This window comes from Candida parapsilosis, contig 005569 (genome assembly GCF_000182765.1).
Source record: "Candida parapsilosis strain CDC317 annotated contig 005569".
In the NCBI taxonomy this organism is placed as follows: Eukaryota; Fungi; Ascomycota; class Pichiomycetes; order Serinales; family Debaryomycetaceae; genus Lodderomyces; species Lodderomyces parapsilosis.
The window spans coordinates 1,269,071-1,294,286 of NW_023503278.1; the positions used below are offsets into that span (position 1 = coordinate 1,269,071).

General features: G+C 36.7%; 12 protein-coding genes across 12 annotated transcripts, besides 1 other annotated feature; 6 read left to right on the top strand and 6 right to left on the bottom strand. All coding sequences in view use genetic code 12, as the record gives it.

Annotated features, from left to right (window-relative positions):
• Nucleotides 1-162: 162 nt before the first annotated feature.
• On the top strand, nt 163-745 carry CPAR2_105830 (uncharacterized protein; the record flags this gene model as incomplete). The annotated part of the gene is made up of 2 exons (XM_036812639.1): nt 163-264; nt 389-745. The coding sequence occupies 2 exons, from the start codon at nt 163-165 to the stop codon at nt 743-745; spliced, it is 459 nt and encodes a 152-aa protein (XP_036663727.1).
• Nucleotides 746-834: 89 nt separating this feature from the next.
• UBP6 (ubiquitin-specific protease) lies at nt 835-2,294 on the bottom strand (the record flags this gene model as incomplete). Its single annotated transcript, XM_036812640.1, has 2 exons — nt 835-2,216; nt 2,282-2,294. The coding sequence occupies 2 exons, from the start codon at nt 2,292-2,294 to the stop codon at nt 835-837; spliced, it is 1,395 nt and encodes a 464-aa protein (XP_036663728.1).
• A 158-nt stretch (nt 2,295-2,452) lies between these two features.
• Nucleotides 2,453-3,889, bottom strand: CPAR2_105850 (phosphoinositide binding protein; the record flags this gene model as incomplete). The annotated part of the gene is made up of 1 exon (XM_036812641.1): nt 2,453-3,889. One exon carries the CDS (start codon nt 3,887-3,889, stop codon nt 2,453-2,455), a length of 1,437 nt encoding a protein of 478 aa, XP_036663729.1.
• A 526-nt stretch (nt 3,890-4,415) lies between these two features.
• Nucleotides 4,416-4,509, bottom strand: a tRNA (tRNA-Pro).
• Nucleotides 4,510-5,151: 642 nt separating this feature from the next.
• On the top strand, nt 5,152-8,223 carry RIC1 (Ric1p; the record flags this gene model as incomplete). The annotated part of the gene is made up of 1 exon (XM_036812642.1): nt 5,152-8,223. One exon carries the CDS (start codon nt 5,152-5,154, stop codon nt 8,221-8,223), a length of 3,072 nt encoding a protein of 1,023 aa, XP_036663730.1.
• A 237-nt stretch (nt 8,224-8,460) lies between these two features.
• On the top strand, nt 8,461-8,826 carry CPAR2_105870 (uncharacterized protein; the record flags this gene model as incomplete). The annotated part of the gene is made up of 1 exon (XM_036812643.1): nt 8,461-8,826. One exon carries the CDS (start codon nt 8,461-8,463, stop codon nt 8,824-8,826), a length of 366 nt encoding a protein of 121 aa, XP_036663731.1.
• A 352-nt stretch (nt 8,827-9,178) lies between these two features.
• Nucleotides 9,179-10,932, bottom strand: TUB2 (beta-1 tubulin; the record flags this gene model as incomplete). Its single annotated transcript, XM_036812645.1, has 3 exons — nt 9,179-10,480; nt 10,584-10,619; nt 10,921-10,932. 3 exons carry the CDS (start codon nt 10,930-10,932, stop codon nt 9,179-9,181), a joined length of 1,350 nt encoding a protein of 449 aa, XP_036663732.1.
• An 894-nt stretch (nt 10,933-11,826) lies between these two features.
• Nucleotides 11,827-13,983, bottom strand: ASM3 (Asm3p; the record flags this gene model as incomplete). Its single annotated transcript, XM_036812646.1, has 1 exon — nt 11,827-13,983. The coding sequence occupies one exon, from the start codon at nt 13,981-13,983 to the stop codon at nt 11,827-11,829; it is 2,157 nt and encodes a 718-aa protein (XP_036663733.1).
• A 1,084-nt stretch (nt 13,984-15,067) lies between these two features.
• On the top strand, nt 15,068-16,105 carry CPAR2_105900 (t-SNARE syntaxin; the record flags this gene model as incomplete). The annotated part of the gene is made up of 1 exon (XM_036812647.1): nt 15,068-16,105. One exon carries the CDS (start codon nt 15,068-15,070, stop codon nt 16,103-16,105), a length of 1,038 nt encoding a protein of 345 aa, XP_036663734.1.
• A 442-nt stretch (nt 16,106-16,547) lies between these two features.
• On the top strand, nt 16,548-17,231 carry SNF7 (ESCRT-III subunit protein; the record flags this gene model as incomplete). Its single annotated transcript, XM_036812648.1, has 1 exon — nt 16,548-17,231. The coding sequence occupies one exon, from the start codon at nt 16,548-16,550 to the stop codon at nt 17,229-17,231; it is 684 nt and encodes a 227-aa protein (XP_036663735.1).
• Nucleotides 17,232-17,678: 447 nt separating this feature from the next.
• RPO41 (DNA-directed RNA polymerase) lies at nt 17,679-21,557 on the top strand (the record flags this gene model as incomplete). The annotated part of the gene is made up of 1 exon (XM_036812649.1): nt 17,679-21,557. The coding sequence occupies one exon, from the start codon at nt 17,679-17,681 to the stop codon at nt 21,555-21,557; it is 3,879 nt and encodes a 1,292-aa protein (XP_036663736.1).
• Nucleotides 21,558-21,750: 193 nt separating this feature from the next.
• On the bottom strand, nt 21,751-22,716 carry MOB2 (Mob2p; the record flags this gene model as incomplete). The annotated part of the gene is made up of 1 exon (XM_036812650.1): nt 21,751-22,716. One exon carries the CDS (start codon nt 22,714-22,716, stop codon nt 21,751-21,753), a length of 966 nt encoding a protein of 321 aa, XP_036663737.1.
• Nucleotides 22,717-23,047: 331 nt separating this feature from the next.
• PSD1 (phosphatidylserine decarboxylase 1) lies at nt 23,048-24,988 on the bottom strand (the record flags this gene model as incomplete). Its single annotated transcript, XM_036812651.1, has 1 exon — nt 23,048-24,988. One exon carries the CDS (start codon nt 24,986-24,988, stop codon nt 23,048-23,050), a length of 1,941 nt encoding a protein of 646 aa, XP_036663738.1.
• Between the last annotated feature and the right edge of the window lie 228 nt (nt 24,989-25,216).

The window sequence follows — 25,216 nt, forward strand, 5'->3', positions numbered from 1 at the left end:
ATAAACACGACCCTCAAAATGACAGAGAGAGATTTCATCACAATCTTTGACCTTCTTTGAACCAAAGACTTCACCAGCCAACTCACTCACAACGAGTTTCTTCTTGCTATCCTTTTTTATAGAGCACGACAGGAGGGATAATAGATACAATTAGGAATAATCATGGGATCCAACACTTCAAAACCAGAAACAAAAGTTTTTACACCAACCACACCAGTTGACTTTAGTTCAACTTTTTTGTCACAATTGGAACAATCTCCAGAGGTATGTAATTAGACACACACAAGTTATCCACTAAAACGCTCAATTGTTGACCCAATCGAGAAAGAGGTTCTAGCTTTTTTAAAAAATAAAGCCCAATTACTAACTAACCTTCCTTTTTTCATAGTCAGACTACTCTCGAGCTCAATATACTGAGAAATATATTCAAGATAGAGTAGCTCAAGAATTGCAAAAGTTGGAACAACAAACCATCAAGAAATTCAAACAAACCACCAATGATGCCATTGCCAATGACAAGAGTGATAGTAGTAAATCCAAGCTTTCAGTGGCTGAATCAAGTGCCAAGATTGCTAAGTTAACTCAATTATTGCAAGAGAATGCTAAATTAGAACAAGTCGATATAACTCCTCAAGTTAAAGATTCGAGAGAGCAAGTCATAAAGTGTTTAAAAGATAATCAAGGCAAGAGTCTTAATTGTTGGGATGAAGTTGAAACTTTTAGAACATTGGTGAGAAACTTATAGACTGTTTACAATCTTCCCTCAATTTACTCTTGAAACATTGGAGTTTTTCCCATTTGAGTGTATTCTCTGTCTCTCTCTCCCTGTATAATCTATAACGCTAATCCTTTATAAATCAACAACAACGCCGAATCACTTTCACCACCACCAGCTAACGTAGCAATTTTTTCTCTCGATACCGAACTGACCTTGTCATCATTGAATAGCCACCAATTTTCACCTTCGAGGTCATTAGCGTCTTTTACATAAGCCTTGTAATGACCGCCATCTGCACTAGCCCCCATATGAGTTATTATTGCATTGAGCTCATACACTGAGGATGGGTTTTCAGTAGTTGTTTCAAAATTGACTCCGGGAAGCGCTGTCGACAAATCATCTTGAAACTTGCTCTTTATTGAAGCAATTTTCAATTCTTCATCCTCAGTGTTGATGATATCTTTTTTAGCTTTTTTGAAATCCCGTTTTATATCCAAATTATCCTTTTCCACTTTTCTAATTATATCACGATTCTTATTCTTCTCCTCCTTTATTGAATCATCCAAGAATTCTGAAAGATCCAATTCAAACGGGAATTGAACTTTTCTTAAAATTTTGGACTTCTTATTGATATCTCTCCTCCAAAAAAATCTAATGAAATGAACAACTAAAAATTTGGGTAATCGGGTGATCTTTTTCGAAACTTCATATTCAGAATCTGCATTCAATGCTTCATTATGCTTGGTGATGGTTTCAGTTAATCCACCAAGAATACCATCTCTCAAAAAATTCGTCTTGATATCAATATGGCAATTCAATTTGAAGGCATCTTCCACACCAAACACTGGTTCTTCCCCAGGGTTGGATAAACTCTTTGTCTCTACTTTAAATTCAATTTTAAACAAATCGGCAATCTTCAAATTCAGTTTCAACGTAGTCAAGATTTGTGAAAATGCTTCTTCAGCATCCTGTTGAGCATAAATCCCATTTCTTTGTTCAGCAAATTGTGGGTAAACATTTCTGAAAATGGTTAAAAAGAGAGCAATGTTGACGCTGCCCTGTTTCTTCTCCATTTGTTGGAAAGTATTTCTCAATGCAATGGTGAAATTATCAGTTCCCTTGTATTCCAGAATATTGTTCCTCACATCATCAATTTGATAAAGAATTTGCAAACTTGAGTTAAGGTAACATGTATTTCCATAGTTTGGGATACCAACAGGGTTATTGTCCACTTTAGTCACATCTCCCATATCTTCAATGAATTTGGGTTTCTCAACCGGTGCTGCCAATTTGTCAGGTGTACCCAAAACCATTACTGGTTTACTAAAATCTAAAGTTGATAATAGCGTATCATCGTTTAGTTTGCCTCCCTTGACCAAGATCTTTTGTCTTTCTGGTGGAATCATGGTTTGTTCTTGAATCTTCTTTTTTAAGTCGATCCCAGTGTCATTGCCACCTATTTCGAACGTGTACGTCTTTCCGGCATTCTTGATAGTGACTTGGTTATATTGTTAGTAATCGCCAATAAGTACGTGCTTTTTACAGAACGTTTCCTATACGTACCCTTAGTGCTCATGTTTTCTTTTGATGGCAAACTGATGGAAATGTAAACAGTATTTTTTTTGGGGTTTGAAAAGTTCAACCCTTTTTTCTTCCGTCACATGAATGTTTTCTGTGGTTTTGCATCTACAAAATATCTTAAGTCATATTTAAGGACAATACTTGTATACTGATCTACTCGTCTAACAAGTTATATTGGTTAAGTAATATACAATCACCTCCTCGCTCCTGATCTAATCCATACATGTACAAGATCCCCTCTGAGGTGACAACATTGACATGCAAAAGATGATCCGAGGTGTTACCTTCCCCTTGGTTTACCGAGAGAGATTCTTGTGCTGTGCTCATATTATTTATCATTGCAATTGACTTTAAATCCTTGTTTTTAGCATCAATTTTGATGGAAGCAAAGTGTCTAGTGGGTTCCAATATCGAGGAAAATCTAGATGGCAAATAATCACCCATTTTTTGTGCAGCTTTGCGGCCCAAAGTTTGTGACGATCGCCTAATCAATCGAGCAACCGAAAGCCTATTTTGATCAACAACGGGAGCACTGGTATCTTCAGAGTTGACACTATTGAACGAATTGGATGAGCTTTGAGAGAGTTTTCTTTGTTTTGTGGGTATTTCTGCTTCTCCTTCATCTTCATCATCCACTTCCATGTTGTCATCCATGTCATCGGAATCGTCTTCTTCACCGTCTCGTCCAGTCTCGGGTTCTTCTTCGATAGTTTTGATCTTCTTTTTCTGTTTATTTTCCAAAGCTTCTTCTTCACCCAATCTGAAAATGTGTACTGTTAAGCTAGAGCTTGTGGCTAGGACATATTTGTTATCGTTGCTAAACAGTAATGAATAAATTTTTGTGGGATAAGACCCTCTTCGAAATTGAAACAATTTAACGCCTGTGTTTGTGTCAAAGACTCGTACAATTGTACCTTTATCAGATGCAGTAGCTATAAGCAGTCCATCACTTGAGAAACTCATGGCAGCAATATCATTCTTGTGGGCACTTATTGCCATGATTGGAAGAAACTTGTTTATATTGAAGATAATTAAATCTCCCTTGTTTGAAACGGCATTTGTTGTAGATTTGTTTGCATTGGACTTGTTTTGATGACTATTATGAAGATTTGAAAGTGTTTCTGTAGCACTAGGTGGAGAAGGGTATGCTAGTAAGCAATTGTTTGCGTCATAAGACACTGTGCATAACCCCAATGGGTTGGAATTTGTCTTTACCGTTTGTAGCAATTTCATCGTTTTGATTTCATAAATGTATAGTTGCGATTCCAAAACCACAATGAGATACTCATTAGTCAATTTAATGTTTAGTATTGAAGTTGGGAAAAACAATGAACATATGGTACTATTGGTTTTTGTATTTTTAATCTTTAATTCTCTAGGTGAAGATCCAATTTCGTTTCCTAATGGGGTTATTGCTATCAACGAAGTGGTGTATAGCATCTCTATTATATTGATACAGTCATCCTTATAAGAACAACATCGACCAAATTTTTGCTCCACATTGACAATCTTGTACCCTGTTTTCAAACCAAGTGCAACGCATGTGAAGTCCTGATTGAAGTTGAGATAAGTCGCTGGGAATTCATTCATGATATTTAGGGCTTGATATTGATGGCAATATGGAGAGCTTGGCAGTTGATTCGACCTTTGAACACTCTGAATGTTTCTCCAGAAGAAGGTTATGTTTCTATTTTGGCATTGTTTGTTTGTTTGTTTCTTTGTGTGCGCGTTGAAAATAAAAATAAAAATCACTCATTTTATTCTCACTCCGGGTCATTCAAGTAACAATGAAGCGCCAGTGCGTTCACTCCCAAGATAGGAAAGAGAAGTTCAACTTTAAAGTAAAGGAGAGATTTGTCTTTCATTCCATAGGCTTGTGCTAACCAATACCCACCAAAAGCCCTTAATTTTTTTCTGTTTTCTTTGTCTGGTGAAAAAAATAAAAAGTGAATTTCTTTCGCAACCAACGAAACAAATCCAGCAAAAAGCTTTGCTTTCAAGTAGCATCACAACGGAGATTAACATTTAGCCATTTAATTGCATAAAACGGCCTCAATATTCAATTTCACCCAAAGAAAAAAAAAGCCATGAGAAGCATGCAAAAAAAAAGTAAAGTGGGGCGAACTGGGAATCGAACCCAGGGCCTCTTCGAAATTTATGCTCAGGTATTTAAGCCCAAACGAAGAATCATACCACTAGACCATTCGCCCAGTTTACAAAAAGTTGCGCCTTGTTGAACGTACTTACACTAAATTTAGGGTGTTTTCTGGTATGTATTGGACTTTATAGCTCAGTGTTGAATCTTGCTGTTCTTCAGAATGAGATTGGAATGTGTTTAGTATAACTCTAATAATGTACCGAGTAATTCTCAATTAAAAATGGTAAGTATCTCAACATACTAAACTTTGGTTAACATAAGTTGTTGCAATTTGGTTGCAAATTTGGGGATAAATGAAATCAGAGTTTTACTTTTAATCATCAATTCTACCTTCCTCATTTATGAGATCGAACGACACAATTGCCAAAATCGGGGTTTGTAACAAGGTAGTGGTTACCGCGTCGGCTCTTGTTGATAAATCGTTCTAATCTATACTGAAAATCCAATACTATGTACCCACTTGAACTCTCCCCACCTCTTATATACACAAAGAGTATATCAGTATATCCAGAGCTTACACATCCACTGGCAGCTGTACTCGAAATCGTCTCAGACGAAGCCTATGAATTCACTATGAATGAAGTGTGCACCCAATTAGGTCCCCCCTCGCTACCACCAAACTCAAAGCCAAAAAATCACACCAAATAAAAAAAACATTCAACATAGCCAAAGAACAAAACACCACTTCAAAACAATGATTAATGGGTGTCCCAACTTTGCAATTGACTTGAATGTTGAAGATGAGATAGTAGACATTATTCAACTCCATCAAATAATCGCAATTGTCACGAAGACATCAGTTTATATATACCACCTGTACACCTTGTTACCCTTGGCAAGTCATACTAGATCGTCTAATTCAATAGAACTAAATGGTATCAACACTACAGCCAAGAAGAAGCTAATACATGAACCCCATGGCGGCAAACAATCAAAACTCAATTTGTTTATTCAGACCACTTCTAATTTTCTTGTGATTTATCAAATTAGTATTGATTATTCTCATGCGATTTATGAAGTACATAATAGCAATCACGAGTTGATTCAAGCTGCAGTACCGATGAATTACTCTCTGGGTAACTTCTCATTCACCAAATTTTTACAATCGGCAACGAAATCGTTTATGCAAGGAAAAGATGAAGATGTATCGCCAAAATTGGAAAATGTGGAGAGTATAAATAATAACTCCATAGATGATGAATTGGGAGGGTATGATATTGAACCAGTAAAGCTATCTGTATACAAAGTACTACAAATGGGGCTGGGTACTGGTGAGCAAGTTTTTTCGTTACAGCTGAATTCACATGAATTGTTTATCTTCAATTATGCACACGAGGCGAATGAAGAAGTAGACTCTGACTATTTTCAAGTTGTTGACTTGTCTAATTTTGAAACCAAACTCATTGATTTATCGACTTATTCATGGTTTAAAACCCCAGCCAAGAGGGTCTATTATAATCAGTATGGTGATTATTTTTTGTTGGTTACAAAAGCGGACGAAATCATGCGTTTGAAGTTTGACAAGGAAGGTGGGCTTCGTTCATGTACTGTTGGACTGGGCGATTTGAGCAATGTCTGTTTCAGCCCCTGTTCTAATTTGTTAATTGGTGAAGAAGGGGAAACCTGGAAGCTCTATCACCTCAAGGATGGTATATTGGAGAAATTGAAAACATTGAATTTCCCCCAAGGACGAGTGAATTGGTCCAGCTGTGGTGATTTCTTTGGCATAGTTGAAGACTCGGGGAACTGGAAACTTTTATCCCGATTCGGTAAAGTTTTATTTGATACACATCAAACTATAAATGAATTGAATAGCAAGCATAATCATTCAGAAGGATTCTTGAATGCAAAGACAATTTTGATTGGTGAAAATTCAAACACATTGTATGTAATTTCACAAGATTCATGCAAGCTTTACTACATCCCACTTTACAACATCGTCAATGATCTCGTTTACGATAAAAACTACATAACTGTAATTGAGAATCATCGAAATTTTGTGCGGTTCCCCATGTTACCTAAATTTCGACGGTTATTGCTCCACCATGATAACGAATCGATCGGGAGCTCTCCAACATATCAAAGGAAAATAATACTATCAAAAAGTCTTTTTGGTCAGTTATCAATTTCATATGGCGATCATTTAGCAGTTTCGACACCCATTACTACAGGTGGATTGACCAACCATATACTTTGGTTCAACTGCAAGAATCATTTTGCTGACCCCTTAAACATTATTGAGCAATTTTGGTTCCAGGATTATCTCATTGTGGTAAACAGAAGAATTCAACATGAATTTGAAGCTGACAAGGAGAAGCAAGAGCCGTTAGTGGACGAAGTAATTGTATACGATACGCTGAAAACCAAGTACGGAATGAGTGGAGAAAACATTGTATTAAGTAGCGATTCAGTGTTATGGAGATATGACTTTAAATGCACTTTTGTTGCCACTCAACTAGTTCACAATGGTGATGTGTCACATATAGTTGTTTTAACTACTGATTATCGATTAGTGGTACTTGATTTGGTAACTGATAAAATTGTCAATTTGGACTCACAAACAAAACACTATCGCATATTCATTTCCACAAACAAAACGGTACATTTAGCATCGCTTCAACATAAGTTAAACTTGCATGAAACGAGACAAATCACCATGATTGATAAACGTCACTTCTTATTCTTGTTACAATCGGGTGAACTTTACTTGTTAAAAAATGTGACACGATCATCTTCAATTAGCCAAAAGCCAACAGACGTTATCAAACCAAGCAACATGTACGACTTGATTAAGCTCAATTCGACTATTGAATTTTTCAAATTTGTAACAGTGCCATTTCAATCACCAGTCCAGTTCATTTACTTGTTCAATGGTGATCAAATTTTAATTTATGACGTTGACGAAATGGTCGCAAAAGCATGTAATAAACTACATGTAAATCAAGAAGATGCATTTGAGAGTGAAGACGAATCGGAACTTGTGCCTATTGCAATTGACACTGATGATATCTTGCCATTAGAGATTGAAACTGATCGGAATACAATAAACTTGATTGGATTGGAGAATTTAAGTCTGAGCTATCATCATCATGATTTTGTCATTAAGAACAAATTGGCACACAAATTGATATTGAACAATTTTATTGAATTTGATTTAATTCACCGTGGTGATTTGGAAAGCACATTCAACAAGTACAAGTCATTCGCCAATTTTCAATTTTGTTTAGAATTGTTACTTTTCAAACTTTTGGTAGGAGGAGAACAGCAACACCAACAACAGCAACAATCCTCCAATTTAACTTTGAAGCGACTTTTCCAATTGATTGAATTTACCGAAAGTCCTGAATCCATATACATCAATTGCTTGAGAAAGATTGAAGTTGCATATTGGAACAAGTTTTTTAATGTATTGAATACAACGCCAGTTAAGTTTATGGATCGATTAATTAAATTGGATAATGTTGAATTATGCTATCATTATCTTATCGTGTACTTGAATTACAAAAAGGAAGGTGAACCGGGTGACAATGAGAATAATGGAAAAGTGGAGGACACATATGAGTCCGGAACTGTACTGCATGCCAACGGAGGTGAAGGAGCAGCCCCTGATCAATTGAGTGGAGATGATAAACAAATTATTCTTCAGATTATTAAAATGCTTGCTGAGAGTGAGAAATGGGATTGGTGTTTCGAACTATGTAGATTCATCAAAATTTTAGAGCCATCAGGACAGTTTTTAAAGGAAATTAAAGCTGAGTTTGGTTAGAACAGGGTAGTATATATACCTATATAAATATGTGCTTTAATCCTGCATATAAACCAACCAACCAAATTATGTCATTTTGTAATTCTGTTTCAAACGAGAGAAAAATTATCACCAAATAATAGACATAAACCAGATTAGATAGACAGTGGCATAGAGTTTTCAAAAATCGGCGCTTATAATAGATACGTCTTCACTAATAAATACATCCAATACACAACAGAGCCCTTTCCAGTCATCATGACGTTAGCTACACAATTTGCCGAAACAACGCGTTATTCCGCCACAAACCCCGAATTAAGACGAAGGGTATTACAATTGTATCGCAGATACATTAGAAACTCACGAGAATTTGCCAACTTGTACGAATTGGATATGCCGGTGTCTAGTATAAAAACCAAGATTAGACAAGAGTTTGAAAGGCAAAGATTTGTTGATGATTTAGCCATCAAGAATGTCTTGTACATGAAGGGACAAATGGAGTTTCAAGAATTGATTAATTTTTGGAAACAACAATGTCATGTGTTGAGATATTTTGATGATCAAAATGCATATAATACTATTGATAAGAATGATTTCGTGAAGAATTTTTTAAGGGGAAACTAAAAGAGTATGCAAAAGTGATTATTTGAAGGTTGTTCTGGACTGTTGAAAATGGAGACCTATGTGTACAATATATATTACAAATGAACGATGACGATCGGAAGAGAAGAGAACTGTACAGAGCGAAAAACCTCTGTCTTGACAAGTAGCTTAACTTCAAAAGCACAACGACGTGCTATACAAAAGCTAATATATATGTAGAGGGGTATATATATATAAAAAAATGAAACACTATTAACCAAAAAAAAAGGGATAGAACCCAGTTAAGAGATGAGAAATGAAAGATTTGATATTAGAAGAACCTAGCAGAAAGCACTTTTTGATAGTAAGACAAGCAAATCATTTTTTTTTTGACTTATTCCATCACAGCTTCCTCCAACGGAACTTCATCGGCATAGTCCAAATCCTCTTCATCCACACTGGCTTCTTGGTATTGTTGATACTCACTAACCAAATCATTCATATTCGATTCTGCTTCAGTAAATTCCATTTCATCCATACCTTCAGATGTATACCAATGCAAAAACGCTTTTCTTCTAAACATGGCACTAAATTGATCACCAACTCTTTTGAACAATTCTTGAATAGATGTAGAATTACCGATAAAAGTAGCAGACATATCCAAATCTTTTGGAGGAACAGAACAGACAGCAGTTTGAACATTATTTGGGATCCATTCGACAAAGTATGAGGAGTTTCTGGTTTGAATCTTGTGCATTTCATCATCAACTTCCTTTACTGAAACTTTACCTCTGAAGAAGGCAGCAACCGTCAAGTAACGACCGTTTCTTGGGTCAGAAGCAGCCATCATATTCTTTGCGTCAAACATTTGTTGAGTTAATTCAGGAACAGAAACCGATCTAAATGATTTAGAGCCAATTGAAGTCAATGGAGCATATCCAACCATAAAGAAATGTAATCTTGGGAAAGGAACCAAATTAACAGCCAATTTTCTTAAATCAGAATTTAATTGACCTGGATAACGCAAAGAGGTAGTGACCCCAGACATAACCGAGGAAACCAAATTGTTCAATTCTGTGTATGATGGTTGTGGCAATTTCAAAGTTTGCTGACAAATGTTGTACAAGGCTTCGTTGTCAATACAAAAAGTTTCATCGGAATTTTCAACCAATTGATGGACAGATAAGGTGGCATTATATGGCTCAATAACAGTATCGGAAACTTTTGGAGATGGAACAACAGAAAATGTTGCCATCATTCTGTCGGGGAACTCTTCTCTTATCTTGGAGATCAACAAAGTTCCCATACCAGAACCAGTACCACCACCCAATGAGTGAGTAATTTGGAAACCTTGCAATGAATCACATCCTTCAGCTTCTCTTCTAACAACATCCAAAACTGAATCAACCAATTCAGCACCTTCAGTATAATGACCTTTTGCCCAAACGTTGCCAGCCGAGCTTTGACCAAAAATGTAGTTATCGGGTCTAAACAAATTACCAACTTTTGATGCTTTGACATTATCAATGGTACCTGGTTCCAAATCAACCAAAACGGCACGAGGAACGTATTTACCAGAGCTTGCTTCGTTAAAATAAACATCCAATTTGGACTTTTGCAAGTCATCAGTTCCAACGTATTTTCCACTGTTGTCTAATCCGTGTTCACCACAAATTGTTTCCCAAAAAGCAGCACCCTGGATAAAAAAGAATGTTAGTAAGACGACCTTATGGAGACAGCTCGACTGCAAAATAAACCAATGCTTTGCAGTTGTCGGCTTCCGTTGATCTGATACATACAATTTGGTTACCACATTGACCAGTAGATAAATGAATCTAAAAAAAAAAGGAAAAGTTAGTATGACGAATGTTTCAGACTAAAGGGTAATGATCTTCTCTGTAAAGACGTGAATGTGTTCGTGGGTGTATACCTGTGTATGTGCGTCTTTGCATCCATCAAAACACGTAGTGGCTAGATTGTATAAGTGTGTGGTGTTGATGGCAACCCTTCTTTAGTAGATATTATTTTGTTATCTTGAAGGAAAACTCACTTGAAACACGTTTTGAAAATCGAAAAAATCAATCCCCTCTGAGCCAATCCATACCACAAATGGGATGTGGATCAAATGTAACATACGATTTCTCTCATAGCTAATATAGATGAGTAACTCGACGAATGAGATGTGTGTAATTAACGGACTCTTTGTATAAATCTTTTGATATAAAAGTGGTTGTCTTTTGAATCAAATTTTTTTTTTGGTGTGTGTGTTTTGAGTTTTGAAGAGTAGTAGTGTTTCTTTTGTTTACATTTTTTTTTTGGTTTTTGTTTGGTTTATATGCAGGATGTCATATTAATATCAATATAGTAAGATACGCGACATTATCCATAATACCTACTCTACACGACACTAAAGAGATAAGGACACTCAATTACGTATTTGCTACGGCACTGTTAGTTCATGTGTGTGCATTTTGTACGGTTGGAAAGATAGTGCGTGCTATATCTCGACAATTACTCCAACTTTACTTGTTTGTTAGGTTGACGAAAGTATCACGTGACTGACACCTAACAATTGTTTACACTATTGCCTAATTGGGTTATATTGTTATCAGCCTTTTACCAAAAATCGATTGAAAAGTCCAAGAGACATGGCATCATAACAACTCCTACTTCTATAACTGGAGCAAAAGGAATCTGGCGCATAGTAGAACCATTTAATCATGGGTCCATGAAACATAGAAGAAGGGTAGGATCCACCCAGGAATAAATCTTCAAATCGCGTCCTACAACAAAGCGTCAAGTTCAACGAGCTAAAGACAACAAAAGTATACTTTTAACAAGTACTAAATTGAATCATCTAAATAACTGTAAAAGCATCAACACCGAATGTAAACAGTAACAACGACAAGAAAGATAAGCAAAAAAAGACAAAAAAACACTCCACTACTCCATTTAACTTCTTTTCTCTCAACCAAAACCAATTCCCCTTCCCCCAAACTCCAAAAATCAACGCCACAAATATCCCTATCCCCCTCCCACCATTTAATCATCCCCTCGTAAACACTTTTGATAATCGTCACTGTAGAAATTACCCATAACACAATAGTTCCCATTATAACAATCATCGGAGATTTGGGTCCCATTCTTGCTCTTGCATGTTGGAACTCCTGGACCATATCTATACTGAATGTCAGCAAACAATTGATTAAACTCAACATTAGATTCGTCTTTCAACTTGGTCAATACGTTTTCATGCCAAAATGTACCATTCAATGGTGCATCTTCGGGCCAAGTGTGATCTGGATCATACAAGTCTCTCACCGAGTACTCAAATTGCCAATCTGGCTCATCACCTCCGTTGGTAAAAGTCTCATTCAAAAGAGTGTAATAGTTGTAAGCATTGATGATGTTGAAACTTTCATTTTCGACTTCGTAATATCTCCATGATGGGTTATAATTACTTAATGGAGTAATTGATTGCGCCACCCATGACATATTGATGATATCTTCAGCACTTTGGGATGAGTTGGATGAGTAAAGGATATGAAACTGATCTTGATGAGTGTGGCCATAGAAAATATTGGCAATTGTGTATGGAGAAAATCTTTCAACTATTTTACCAAAGATTCTTGATTGTAATGGCAAAGTGTCATAGTCAGTTGTGGGAATATGTGCCATTATCCATACTCTTTGCCCCTTAGCTTCACTTTCCAACAATTCATTCACCAAAAATTCCCATTGACCAAACAAATCTGGATTAGTGGAAATGTCAATGTACGACCACAAGTTTTTCTGATAATAACAGTTGGAATTCAATCCAATAACTTTCAATCCACGATCAGTAACATACGAGAACCCAGCATAATGACTCTTGAGCTCATTGCGGTCCTTCTCCTCAAACCAACCATTGTTAATCCATAAATCAGCCATCAATTCTTCATTCCAATGATACGAATTGTTGAAATCGTATTGTAATGGAGAAATTTGTCCATAGGGAAAAGTATCATGATTACCCAATGAGGGCAACACTGGGATGTCATCCAAGTAATGCTTGAACAAGTTGAATGACTTGATTTCAGCCTCCTTGGTCACCTCCGGGGAGCAATGGATAACGTCGTGATCAACTAAATCACCAGTGAACACAACAAACTCAAATTTCTTGTCCTTGTGGGCTTTAGCAACTTCCACCAATGAATTATTCATCAACACTTCTGGGGAGTCAGCAAGATATGCACCAAATGTAGAAGCAGGTACATTTTTAAAATTCCACCCTCTATATTTTGGAAAATCATAGTAGTCACCTTTAATATAAGTGTTGTTTTCATCGTAATGAGCATTAGGATAAAAAGACAAATCAGCAAGAGATACATTGGGGTTGAAAGTTTTGTAATACTCGGTGAAATTGTACTCAACACCAGGCAATTCTTTATTGTAAGATTCGGGCAACGCACACGGAGTTGAGGTACAATTTGCCTCTGCACCTACTTCATATCTTAACTGAATGTGGAAATCAGTAATGTGCAACACATTAAATCTCTCGGTATTGTTAGTATAATTTGGTTGAAAATATTGATGTGGTTGTTTAGCGGGCCACCAGTTTTGAATACCATAAAATTCATCAACATCTTTGGTCTCGGGTAACTCACAAGCTCCTTTTCCCTTGAAAAAACAATAGTATTCCAAATCCAAGTCACTGGACACATTAACATTCTTCAACAATTGAATAAAATCATTGTCGTAGAAATTAACAGCAACTCCTGAAGCTACTCCTGAGTCATAATCTTGATTAAAAGTTTCAAAATTCTTGGAATCGGTAGTGACAAAGAAATCATTGTTATCACATTTACTTTCTTTACCATCATGTTGGATCAAACAATGCTTGAAAAGTAATAAACTAACCAAATGAGACTTATCGGGGTACTCTTGAATCAAATTTTTACCAAACTTGATTCTGTTTTTGCATTGAGAACATTCGGATCCAGTGGCATTGGTTAAATTTTTCAAATGTAAATTGATGAAATCCAACTCCGGTGCACTCAAGTCACTGTAAACAGGATCAATCAAGTTATTAGCTCTTTTGGCAATCGATGCTTGAATGTCAAGAGAATCCAATCCAGGAACAACATGCGCCGTGACAAAGTAGTTGGGTAACAAACACACCAATATGGCACTCAAATAACTCAATTGAAACCAGTTCATTTCTTCACTCTGTGCGATAAAGACCAAATGCTTCTTTTAGATTGCAGTTTTATTGATATGTTGGTGAAATTTTCGTGGTAAGGTGAACCAAACCACCATTTATAATTTACAGTTTTCTTCGAGGAAAACTGTAAGGACCAAAAACAATAGGACTAGGACCAATTACAGTATTTCATTGTTCTTTCATTGGTTAGAAAAGTGAAAAACCCTCCCACGATGCATTAATTCATAATTTTGTAATTATTAATTTTTAATTGAAACGTGCATTGTTTCCAATCGTTTAATTCTCAAATTGAGTTTTCAGTCTTTTGTTTTCACTCTAAATTGAGGTGCACGTGGCTCGGTCTTTGCACCCAATATCAAATTGAATTGACAACAATCTAAATCAATAATTTTGTGTGATTGGGAAGGGAAATAACCGGAAATCTGATTCCATTTTTTCAAACGTAGAATAAAAAGGAGAAAAAAAAGGGGAAAAAGTAGGCGGTCTAGTTTTTTTGGATAGCTTCATTTTACTGTACAAAGGGAGACTGAGCAATTCGTTAATCAAACGGGTGCTCACTATTGGTCTTTAAGCCACCAACGTCAAAGAAAGAAACAACATCTCATTTATCATTCGCACGAGTTTGCATGTCTATGGAGCTCGTGGTCACTGCTGATAGTCTTCACTGGTTTCACCACCGCGACATCGGTTACGTTACATATTTGTGATCAAGCTTAAGAGAGGACTGAAAACAAATGTTCCCAGAGTCTTTATTACGACTTCACTAACAATCATGGCTCTACAAATTACGTTATATTTAATATACTTCAGCGAAACCGTGATTTGAAAGAAAAAAAGTGGCTGCAAAATGAACCTCAACCTTTGTATACCTTTTCATATTTTTGAAATTTTCACGTGACTTTAAACAGGTAGCGCGAGTCACATGCAAGTTTTTGTTTTTTCTTTTTCTGTTGGTGATTTTATTCTATTTTTTTTTTTCTACTCTTTGTTGTTCATAAACAGTGCCTTACTCCAAAAATAGTTTTTGAAGAGCTCTTATCATTGGCAATAACATCATACACTCCCCACCCCCATTCCATTATGTCCATGTCTATCCAGAATAGGACCGTAGAGTTTCATCAATGTGTAAATACATACGAAAAGATTAATAGAAAACAACAACATCAAAGCAATGCCAGAATAAAGCCTCAAGCGCAGGACCAGCCACATAAAAAGTCCCATTTCGGTCAACAAGCTAGTATTATTGCCAAAGATATATCACATGTTACTGAGCTTTTAAGTAAGTTAGCATTATTGGCTAAAAGGAAGCCAATATTTGATGATAAACCCATTGAGATTGGTGAATTGACATATGTTATCAAGCAAGATATTTTCAAGATTGAAACTAGTATTCAAAATTTACAAAAATACATGAAGGGTGAATCGTCAATAACTGTTGACTCTCAAACTAGTCAATTCAGCAAAAATGTGCTTACGTTGTTGAATTCAAAGATGAAGAATGTTTCAGGAGAGTTTAAAAATGTATTGGAGATTAGACAAAAGAATGAAATAATGAACAAGAATAGGCAAGAAAATTTCCTATCTTCGGTGTCTAATAGTCGAAGGTTGAATAGTGCGTCACCATTGAATGTGGATAGAAGTGAGCCAACCAATGACTCCTTGAGTAACTTGAATGAGAATCCATTTTTGCTAGGCAGTACGCCACAATCCACACCCAACAATAATAAACTATCTGCGGCCGACCCTGAGATTACGTCTCCTTATGACAATGGGCAATACTTGTCCCTACCTGACCAACAACAACAACAAATGCTTTTAATGGAGGAACAAAATTCGGGGCAACAATATTTACAACTGAGAAATAGAGCAGTGGAAAGTATAGAAAGTACAATTAACGAAGTTGGGAACTTGTTTCAACAATTGGCTACCATGGTTAGTGAACAGGGAGAACAAATTCAGAGGATTGATGCCAATGTTGAAGATATAAATTTGAATATAACTGGTGCCCAACGAGAATTGTTGAAATATTATGCACACATTACAAGCAATAGATGGTTGTTTTTGAAAATTTTTGGAGTGTTGATTATATTCTTCTTCTTGTGGGTATTGGTTAGTTGATCAAAAGAGGGATTGACATGTTTGACGGTTGTGTAGAAGGCATAAGGTAGTTTACATCATTGTGTAAGTACATAGTTTGACACAGTTAAAAGGTCGTGCAGATGTTACTGAGATTGCTCAGAGGAAGATAATTTTTTTGTTTGTAAGTGTCACAGCACCACCATTCACTAGATTAAAATCAAGCAGTTGATATAACCTACCACGACAACATCGCAACTACTCCAAACTACTATTATTGCGTAGCTTTTTATTTGATTTGCAATAAACTGGATATATCCCTATTTCATTACCGTCAAACTTTTTTTAATCAGCAAAAGAAGAGTAAACTCTTATCGCTCACCATCCACAATTTTACCTAAAAAATAGAGGGCAATTACAAAGACCACTAATTTTGAAGTCCCATTATTACTCACTACCTTACCTAGAATCATTACAACAAAAAATGTGGGGATATTTCTTTGGAGGGAACTCTCAACAAAAGAAGGAGTTGCCCAAGAAGGCTATAGTGGAATTACGTGAACACATTTCAACATTGAACAAAAAGAAGAATCATTTACAACAACAAATGGACGACCAAGATCAACTTGCACGGAAATATGTGTCATCAAAGCAAACAACACTAGCCAAGAATGCATTAAAGCGTAAAAAAGGTTACGAAACAAATTTGATCAAGGTTGAAAATCAAATAGAAACGTTAGAAACTCAACTAGTATCAATCGAAGGAGCCAATTTGAATTTGGAAACTATGAAGGCCATGAAACAAGGTGCTAAAGCAATGAAACAAATACATGGAGAATACGATGTAGATAAAGTTGAAGATACTATGGATGAGATTAGAGAGCAAGTTGAATTGGCGGATGAGATTTCTGAAGCTATATCAAGACCAGTTGGAAACGAATATGTTGATGAAGACGAGCTAGATCAAGAGTTGGCTGAATTGGAAAATGAAAATAGAGAAGCAGAAAGGGAGAAAGTCAAGCCACAGAAACAGCCAGCAGCTGCTGTACCTGTGCAGAAAGAAGAACAATTACCATCGTTCCCTGCCGTTAATAAAGCTACACCTGTTTCACAAGATGATGAAGATGAAGCTGCCTTGAAAGCTTTACAAGAAGAAATGGGATTATAAAAGAAGTCCATGTTGTTTTGTATATTGTTCTTTGTTCTGCCCTTTCCAACTTTCAGTTCTTTCCTTTTTGTTAATTAAATCTTATTTTCAGTATACACATATAAGTTGAGTAATGATATGTATAGTGATTTGGGTACCCATGTATCATGTGTGTGTGTGTGTATAGAGTATTATCGTTTTACAAAAGAAGTTCCGATAAACGGGATTTGGTTACAAAAGATGAAAGAATGATATAGAGAGATGATGATATGATGATGATGCCCCTAGACAAAAAAAAGAAAAAAAAAAAAAATTTCAGAAATTCTACTCTTCTATACAGAAATTAACTAGAAATCCACACATATACTAATAGATACACTACCTACCTAATACGTTTTACCTACTGGTGCCTTCATTTTTAGATTGCATCTTACCGAAAAACTTTGTACATAGTCATAATTATAGAACATGTTGCAGGTGCTTAATAGATCATTACTACAAAAGTGTTCCAAAGTCAAACTACATTCAAGAGTTAAAAGTGCCATCAGAGAACACACGTCAGTAGCAACTACAGGAACGAATTTGATACCAAATTCACCGTTTACAAACCAGTTTCTTGAACCTTTGAAAGAGATCAACTATGCTAGGGCCATCCCGCAAACGGGAGCAAACAAGATCACAAATTCTTCTTATTTGGACCTAATACCTGATAAATACGAGATTGAGGAGTCAGAGAAACATAGCAAACATTACACGTCAAAGAATGATGATGTCACGAGGAAACCATACGAGAAGGAGATAAATTACCTAAGAAACATGCTAGAGTCATTTGCAGCCGAAAGTTATTTCGAACGAAGTTTCCAAATCTTGAAATCATTGTCTAAATTAGTTAACCAAGAAGAACTAACTCAATTTGGTAATAGGTCCTTAGAGGCGATTACGCGAGACCCTAAAATGAAACCAGAAGCAGTCAATAAAGTTATTGGACAAATGGAGGAATTTTGTAATTTCAAACCAGATGAACGCACTGAGGCCATTGTTTTGAAAAGTCTTGTACAAAATGAAGGTGACTTGAATGATTATTTCGCTCATTTGAAAGACAGGCGAACGATTAAAAAAATTCTTCGCAATACCGATGTAATTGGTGCTGACAATATGTTCAAGATATTTGATTCACGAGAGATTGATATATCATGTATTCCTGTGGAATTGATGGAAGTTTACAAAAGTTACAAATTGAATCAGCAAAATGGAGAAGTTGTTGAAGACACAATTAGACTACTGAAAAACATTGAAATCAATGCATTGGATAAGGAAAATTTGGCAGAATTGAAACCAGTTGACTCTTTTGGATTGAAGGTAGTGAGACATTCGTTGCTCGGTCTCAAACCAAATTCAGAATTGGCTCTTCACTTTGCCAACGAGATTGAGGAGATTGTAGCTGATCTCGACGAAGTTACAAAACAAGAAGTGAAGGACGGGAAATTAAATTATCATGACATTTATAAACGTTTGCAAACAGATGAGCAAAGAGAAAAATACAATGCCGCTCTTGAAGAGTTCAATTGGGACAGACAGAGACAAATTGAAATTCGAGGAATAGAAGGTGCCAAGGAGAAATGGAAGCATGATTTCGAAGAAGCACAGAAACGGGGTGATTTCAACTTGAACAAGAGTATGAATGCTCAATGTTATGACTGGTATCAAAAATTAATACCATTGATCAAAAAGGAACATGAATTGTGTAAAGCTTTGTTGCGAGAAGAAAAAGTAAACGTTCAGGATGATACCACAACTGCAAAGGAAAGAGCCTTTTATGCCCCATTTTTGATTAAAGTTGATGTTGAAAAAGCAGCTGTCATAACAATTTTAGAACTCTTGAAATTGAATGCCAATCGTGGCAGTCTTGGTGGAATGAGAGCTGCCAAAGCCGTCGGCTCAGTTGGAAGAGCCATTGAATTGGAATACAGAACAAGTAATTTGGCAGCACAGGAGTACAAAATGTCCATCAGTCGTAAAGTTGTTGGGTCCTCACAAATGAAGAGAATAGTTCGCAAGTCGATTGATTCTTTGGACGAAACAGACCCACAATGGGATCATGCTACGAGGTCAAGAATTGGTGGTGTTTTGGTTTCCTTTTTGATGGCTATAGCAAAAGTTAAAGTAGTAAGACAGTCACCAAATGGTGTCATTCAAGATTATCATCCAGCTTTTTTCCACAGTATGCAATTTGTTAATGGTCAACGAATTGGCGTTATCAAGGTGCACAATGAGATTTCCAAGAACTTGTCGGGAACTTCGTTTATGGAATCGATTCAACCACAATCGTTGCCATTGTTGGTTAAACCTAAACCATGGGAATCTTTTTATGGAGGAGTAGGATTGTATTCAAAGAAAGCATTGGTTCGAATGAAGGACGCGCCAGAGACTGAAGCATACGTTAGAGCTGCTGCGAAAAGAGGCAACTTGAAAGAAGTATTTGATGGGTTAAACGTTTTGGGAACTACAGCATGGACAATTAATAAAAAAGTGTTTGATATTATATCTCACTACTGGAATAAAGGAGAAGAGTTTCTTTCAATACCACCTGTTTTAGAGACAGCTCAATTCCCAGCAAAATTGAGTCCCGATGCTGATCCTTCAACAAGATTTGAACACGCAAAAGCCACTACCAAGGCAGTCCGCGACTTTTCGTCTCTGAGATCGCAAAGGTGTGATTACAACTACAAACTTGAGATTGCCCGTGGTTTCATTGGTGAAAAGTTGTATTTCCCACATAATCTTGATTTTAGAGGTAGAGCATATCCAATTTCACCCCATTTGAATCATTTGGGTGGCGATTTGACAAGGTCATTATTTTTGTTTTGGGAAGGTACGAAATTGGGCGAAAGAGGCTTGGAGTGGTTAAAAGTGCAATTGGCCAATGTTTATGGTGTTGATAAGGCCCCTATTCTGGAGAGAATTCAATTTGCCACTGATCATTTACAAGAAGCTATAAAATCAGCTGAAGATCCTTTGAATCATAAGTGGTGGACCAAAGCCGAAAAGCCATGGCAAGCATTGAGCGTTTGTTTCGAATTGGCTGAAGCTTATAAGCTACCCGACCCCACTGAGTTTGTATCCTATTTACCTGTACATCAAGATGGTACATGTAACGGTCTTCAACATTATGCTGCGTTGGGTGGTGATTTTGAAGGTGCCAAACAAGTTAACTTGTATCCTTCGGATAGACCACAAGATGTCTATACATTTGTTTCCAAATTGGTTCAAAATAGAGTTAATGCTGATGCTGAAAATGGTGATGATATTGCGATTTTCTTCAAGGATAAAATCACGAGAAAAGTTGTTAAGCAAACAGTCATGACCAATGTTTATGGTGTTACTTTTGTTGGTGCTTTAGCACAAATCAAGAAACAAGTTGCTCAACATTTTGGTGACGAGCATGATGCTCATATCTACACCAAATATTTAACCAAGCAAGTGTTTGCATCGATTAGAGAATTGTTTGAAAATGCCCATTTGATTCAGGATTGGCTTGGTGAAGCTGCTAAAAGAATTAGTAAATCAGTTTCGATCGATTATGGTGACGTTTCAAACAATGATTCTGAGCTCCACTCATCAGCAGTAATTTGGACAACTCCGTTGGGATTACCTTGTGTTCAACCATATCGTGTCAATGCGCATCATGCAGTTAAAACATCAGTTCAAAATGTTTCAATCACCAACCCATCAGGAACCTCAACCATTGATTCTCGAAAACAACAAGCTGGTTTCCCACCGAATTTCATCCATTCATTGGATGCCACACACATGTTGATGACAGCAACCAGTTGTGGAGAATCAGATCTACAATTTGCTTCAGTTCATGATTCATTCTGGACCCATGCTGCTAATGTTGATACCATGAATTCGATATTGCGTGAACAGTTTGTTCGATTACATACACAAAATTTAGTACAAATTCTTCGTGATGAGTTTGTTGAGCGGTATAAAGGATCTTATCAGATTTTGCACATACCATTGAATCATGAATTGACACTCAAGATCAAAGCCATTAAAAAGCAATGGGCAACGTCGATCAAGCGCGGAGTGACAATAAATGATGAATTATATATGGAGAGAAAAAGACTTGAAATGTTGCAATCGAATAACCCCGAAGAAGTTGAAGCTGCTAAAAATATGGAGACTACAATCAGTGTTACTGAAGGTTATGACCCTTATATATTTTGTCAACCAACAAAGCTCAAAGCTTATGATATTTTGGTTCCAATTCAATTTCCTGAAGTTCCACCAAAAGGTGAATTTGATGTACAAAAAGTGAGGGATTCGCATTACTTCTTCTCGTAGAGGAGATCATAATACGTGGTATTTTTTGCTTTTAGTTGGGTCTTTTTCTTTTCTGGATATTAGGAGTACATTCTACCACGTTTAGCATAGTTCTTGTAAATACATACACTACCAGTATCTTATATTTCTCAATACGTAGGATACACAAATGTCTATACAATACCCGAGCTAGGCATCAACCGTTGTTTTTCCGTCAATTGATCTTCCCTAGAATTTCAAATTCATCAATTAACGGTTGCAAAGGTTCCAATTCCTTTTTATCCAACAAATTAAATTCTTTAATAAAGGAGACAAAATGTGCAAAAAATGAATTAAAATGAGCCTCCAAACTTAAATGCACAATCTTGTCAAATTGATTGTAATATATAAATGCAAATATACGAAACATTTGTCGTGAGATGTTCTTGACATCCTTGATGAAAAATTGGGGAAACACAGCTCCAGTCTTCGTTGGAAACGTCTCTTGATCATTAATCTTGTTTGAGATCCATGTTATGACATATTCAATATACCGACAAGCAGGTAAATTCACCGCTTGTCCCGATCCATCTACCCATAAATAATTTGTCTGACCGGCATTCATGGTGGGGAATTCTTCAGGAGTAACAAAATCAGAAACCAACCCATAAAATGAATCCAAATTGCCAAAGAATTCAAAAATGTTCAAAGCCAACCATTCATTCAAGTCAACAAATGCAGGTAGTTGGACGATCGTCTTGTACGAACCTTTAACCAAAGCAGTCTTTACATACGGTTCACACATGAATAAAGGTGGTTCAGAAATCGTCAGCTGCAGCGTTCGTGAAGCAACTGATCCTCTATGTGACAGTCGTGGTTGTAGACTAGTATTGTTTGCTGCTCTAGAACGTTTGGAAGGCGAGCCTTGATATGATGATGCTGAAGAAGCAGATGCAGTACCGTAACCAGCTTGATTTCTTCCTGATGTCGATATTCCTCCTTGTCCTGTGCCACTCACTCCTCCTCCTCGTACAGGGGATGCTGAATGTTTGGATGGTGAAGATGGCGTTTTAATAGGTGATTGTGTTCTCCTTAGAGTATTACCGGATGCATTTGAATGTGAATATAGTGATGTTTGTTCATCTTTTTTGCTCTTTTTAGAGCTTCTACCTAGCCCTTTTATTGTATTGAAAAAGGACATTTCGTATAGTTGTTAGTGACTATAAGGTACTTCTTGATGCGATTAGAGGTGTAGGTGTAGCAAGTAGGTGTTATGACGTTGGCAAAGTCTCCTCCCTAGTGCAAGAGAACCGTTGGAAAAAATGAAATCAACGAAACAAACCAACAAGGAAAATTTTGAACAGCAAAAAAGGGAGATCTTAAACACAAAGAATTTGTAACACACATTCCTTGCAGTATGCTACACATGACTCGTCTAATGCTTAGTTTGATACTTTCACTACACATACACCCCTTCAATTCTATCTCTAAAGCTAAATACAAAAAATTCAAAGCTCTTTTCCTACCTTTAACTATACAAACTTTCCCAATGATTGACCAACTTTAACCTTTTCACCGACATCAATATCAAATTTGAAATTATCAGGAGCTTCAAATACTAAAACCACAGTTGATCCTAATTTGAACCCGCCCATATCTTGACCTTTAGACAAGGGGTATCCGCCCAATATTCTACTTGCATTGGTATAAGTAGCCTCATAAACTGTATTCTTTTTCAACTTCTTTTTCCGCTTACGTTCTTCAATTTCTTGGAAAATTGTTGATGCTGAATATTCCCTTTGGAGTAAAGGCTTGTTTTCCAGGTCTGATCCAGATGGCGATGCTAATGTAGACGACGACGACGACGAAGAAGAAGAAGAAGAGCCAGATGAGTAAGACCCGTTTCCATAAACTTCATCTTCATAGTACAGGTTGGTCTTTAAATCTTTATCGAAATTAATCACAATTGAACCAACATTTGTTGCTCCAACGGGAACCATTGAGAAGAATCCATACTTCCAATATCCCAACAAGGCCACTCGTTCATTAAGAACAAACAAACCTTGTAAAGTTTTTTGAAAAAATGGCGCCACTGAAAATAACTCACCAATAAAATGACGTCTCAAAGTGGCAACCCAACTGGTTGGCGAATGGAAATGATGGTAATCACCTGGTGCCAAGTAAATAACAGTAAAATACAATTGCTTGTGGCGGAATGATTCCATTGGATTGGGAGCCAATTCTTCAGCCACTGCTAGCTCTTTTGAAAACGAAGCTTTATCTCCTTTTGCCGTACCTTCCTTAACATCGGTGTAATTCAATTTATTCATGTGATGGGTATTTTCATTTTCTCCACCAAGAATATCATCCACTGTGTACGAAATCCCATTCAATTTAGCAAACTCCTCATGACGTTTAACTCTTGTCTCATCGTCTTCATCACCATCAAAGTCTTCAAATTGAGTTGAATGAGTAGGGGCAGCTAATTTTCTCGTTGTCGACATTCCCAACAATGCATCAATTGAATAAGTCATTCCTTTAACTTGCTCAATCTCACCCTGATCAATAACACCAAACTTCAACACTTTCCCATCAGCAGGACTAACAACGTCGTCATCAGAAATTGGTCGTACTCCTGGCTTCAATGTACGATAAAAGAATTCCGATAAATTCTTGTAACTTTTCAAATCAGGGTTTTCCATTTCATCCAAATTCACACCAAAGATTGCTGCATATAATCGATACAGTGGTGACCTAAGAAAAACCGGTAAATCGATTGAATTTACATATCCCCATAATCGGGAAATTGTCTTTAATGGAAGAGTCGAGTACGCATACAATTGCCAAGAATGAGGTCTAATTTTGTATGGATTCTCATGTTCTTCACCACGATCGTATTTGATCTTTGCGGCTACACCACCAAGAACAATAGTCAATGAAGTTATGGTCCACCACTTGATAAATTTCCTTCTTTGTTGCCTTCTTGCTCTAGCTTCTTTTGAAAAGAAACGTTTTTGAATCTTTTGAGTTTTGTTTTTAATCTTTTGATTTGCTGATGAAAACAGTTTTTTGGAAATTCTAGGAAATGGAAATCTAGTGAATCTATAGTATGATCTATTGCCATTCATCATGGGACCGTAGGCACCACCACCACCAAGGTTACCACCATTATTACTTCCAGATCTAGACCATGTACTATAATAAAACACACTTCTCTTTGGTCTAGGAATTTTGGGAAATTGATAGTAGTAGTAGCTGAAATACCTTCTTTGGTTTATTGGTTGTGCTTGTTGTTGCTGTTGTTGTTTCATCGGTTGTGTCGTTTGAGCCATTCGACTAGCATTGGACAAAGGTTGTAGAATGCTTCTTGCTTGTGGACAATTGTGCAGCTGTTGGTACATTGTTGATGAATTGCGTTGCCACTTCAGACCAAGCGATTTTGACCAGCTAATTGGTGTTGGTCTGAAAGCCATTAAATGTGAAAGGGGGTTGTTTGGCTTTTTTGAAGGAGGAGGCGTTAGTGATGTGAAGTTTAGTTACTGTTAGCTTGAGGTGGCAAGGGCGTAGGCTTTTGTGTGTGGGTGTGTGTATGTGTGTGGGGAGGGCGTCTCAAGTTTAGCAATGTATATAAGTTCAAATGAGTGTGTGTGTGGGTATTGAGTATCTGGATTGGTGGTGGGTTATATGAAATAATTTCCTAA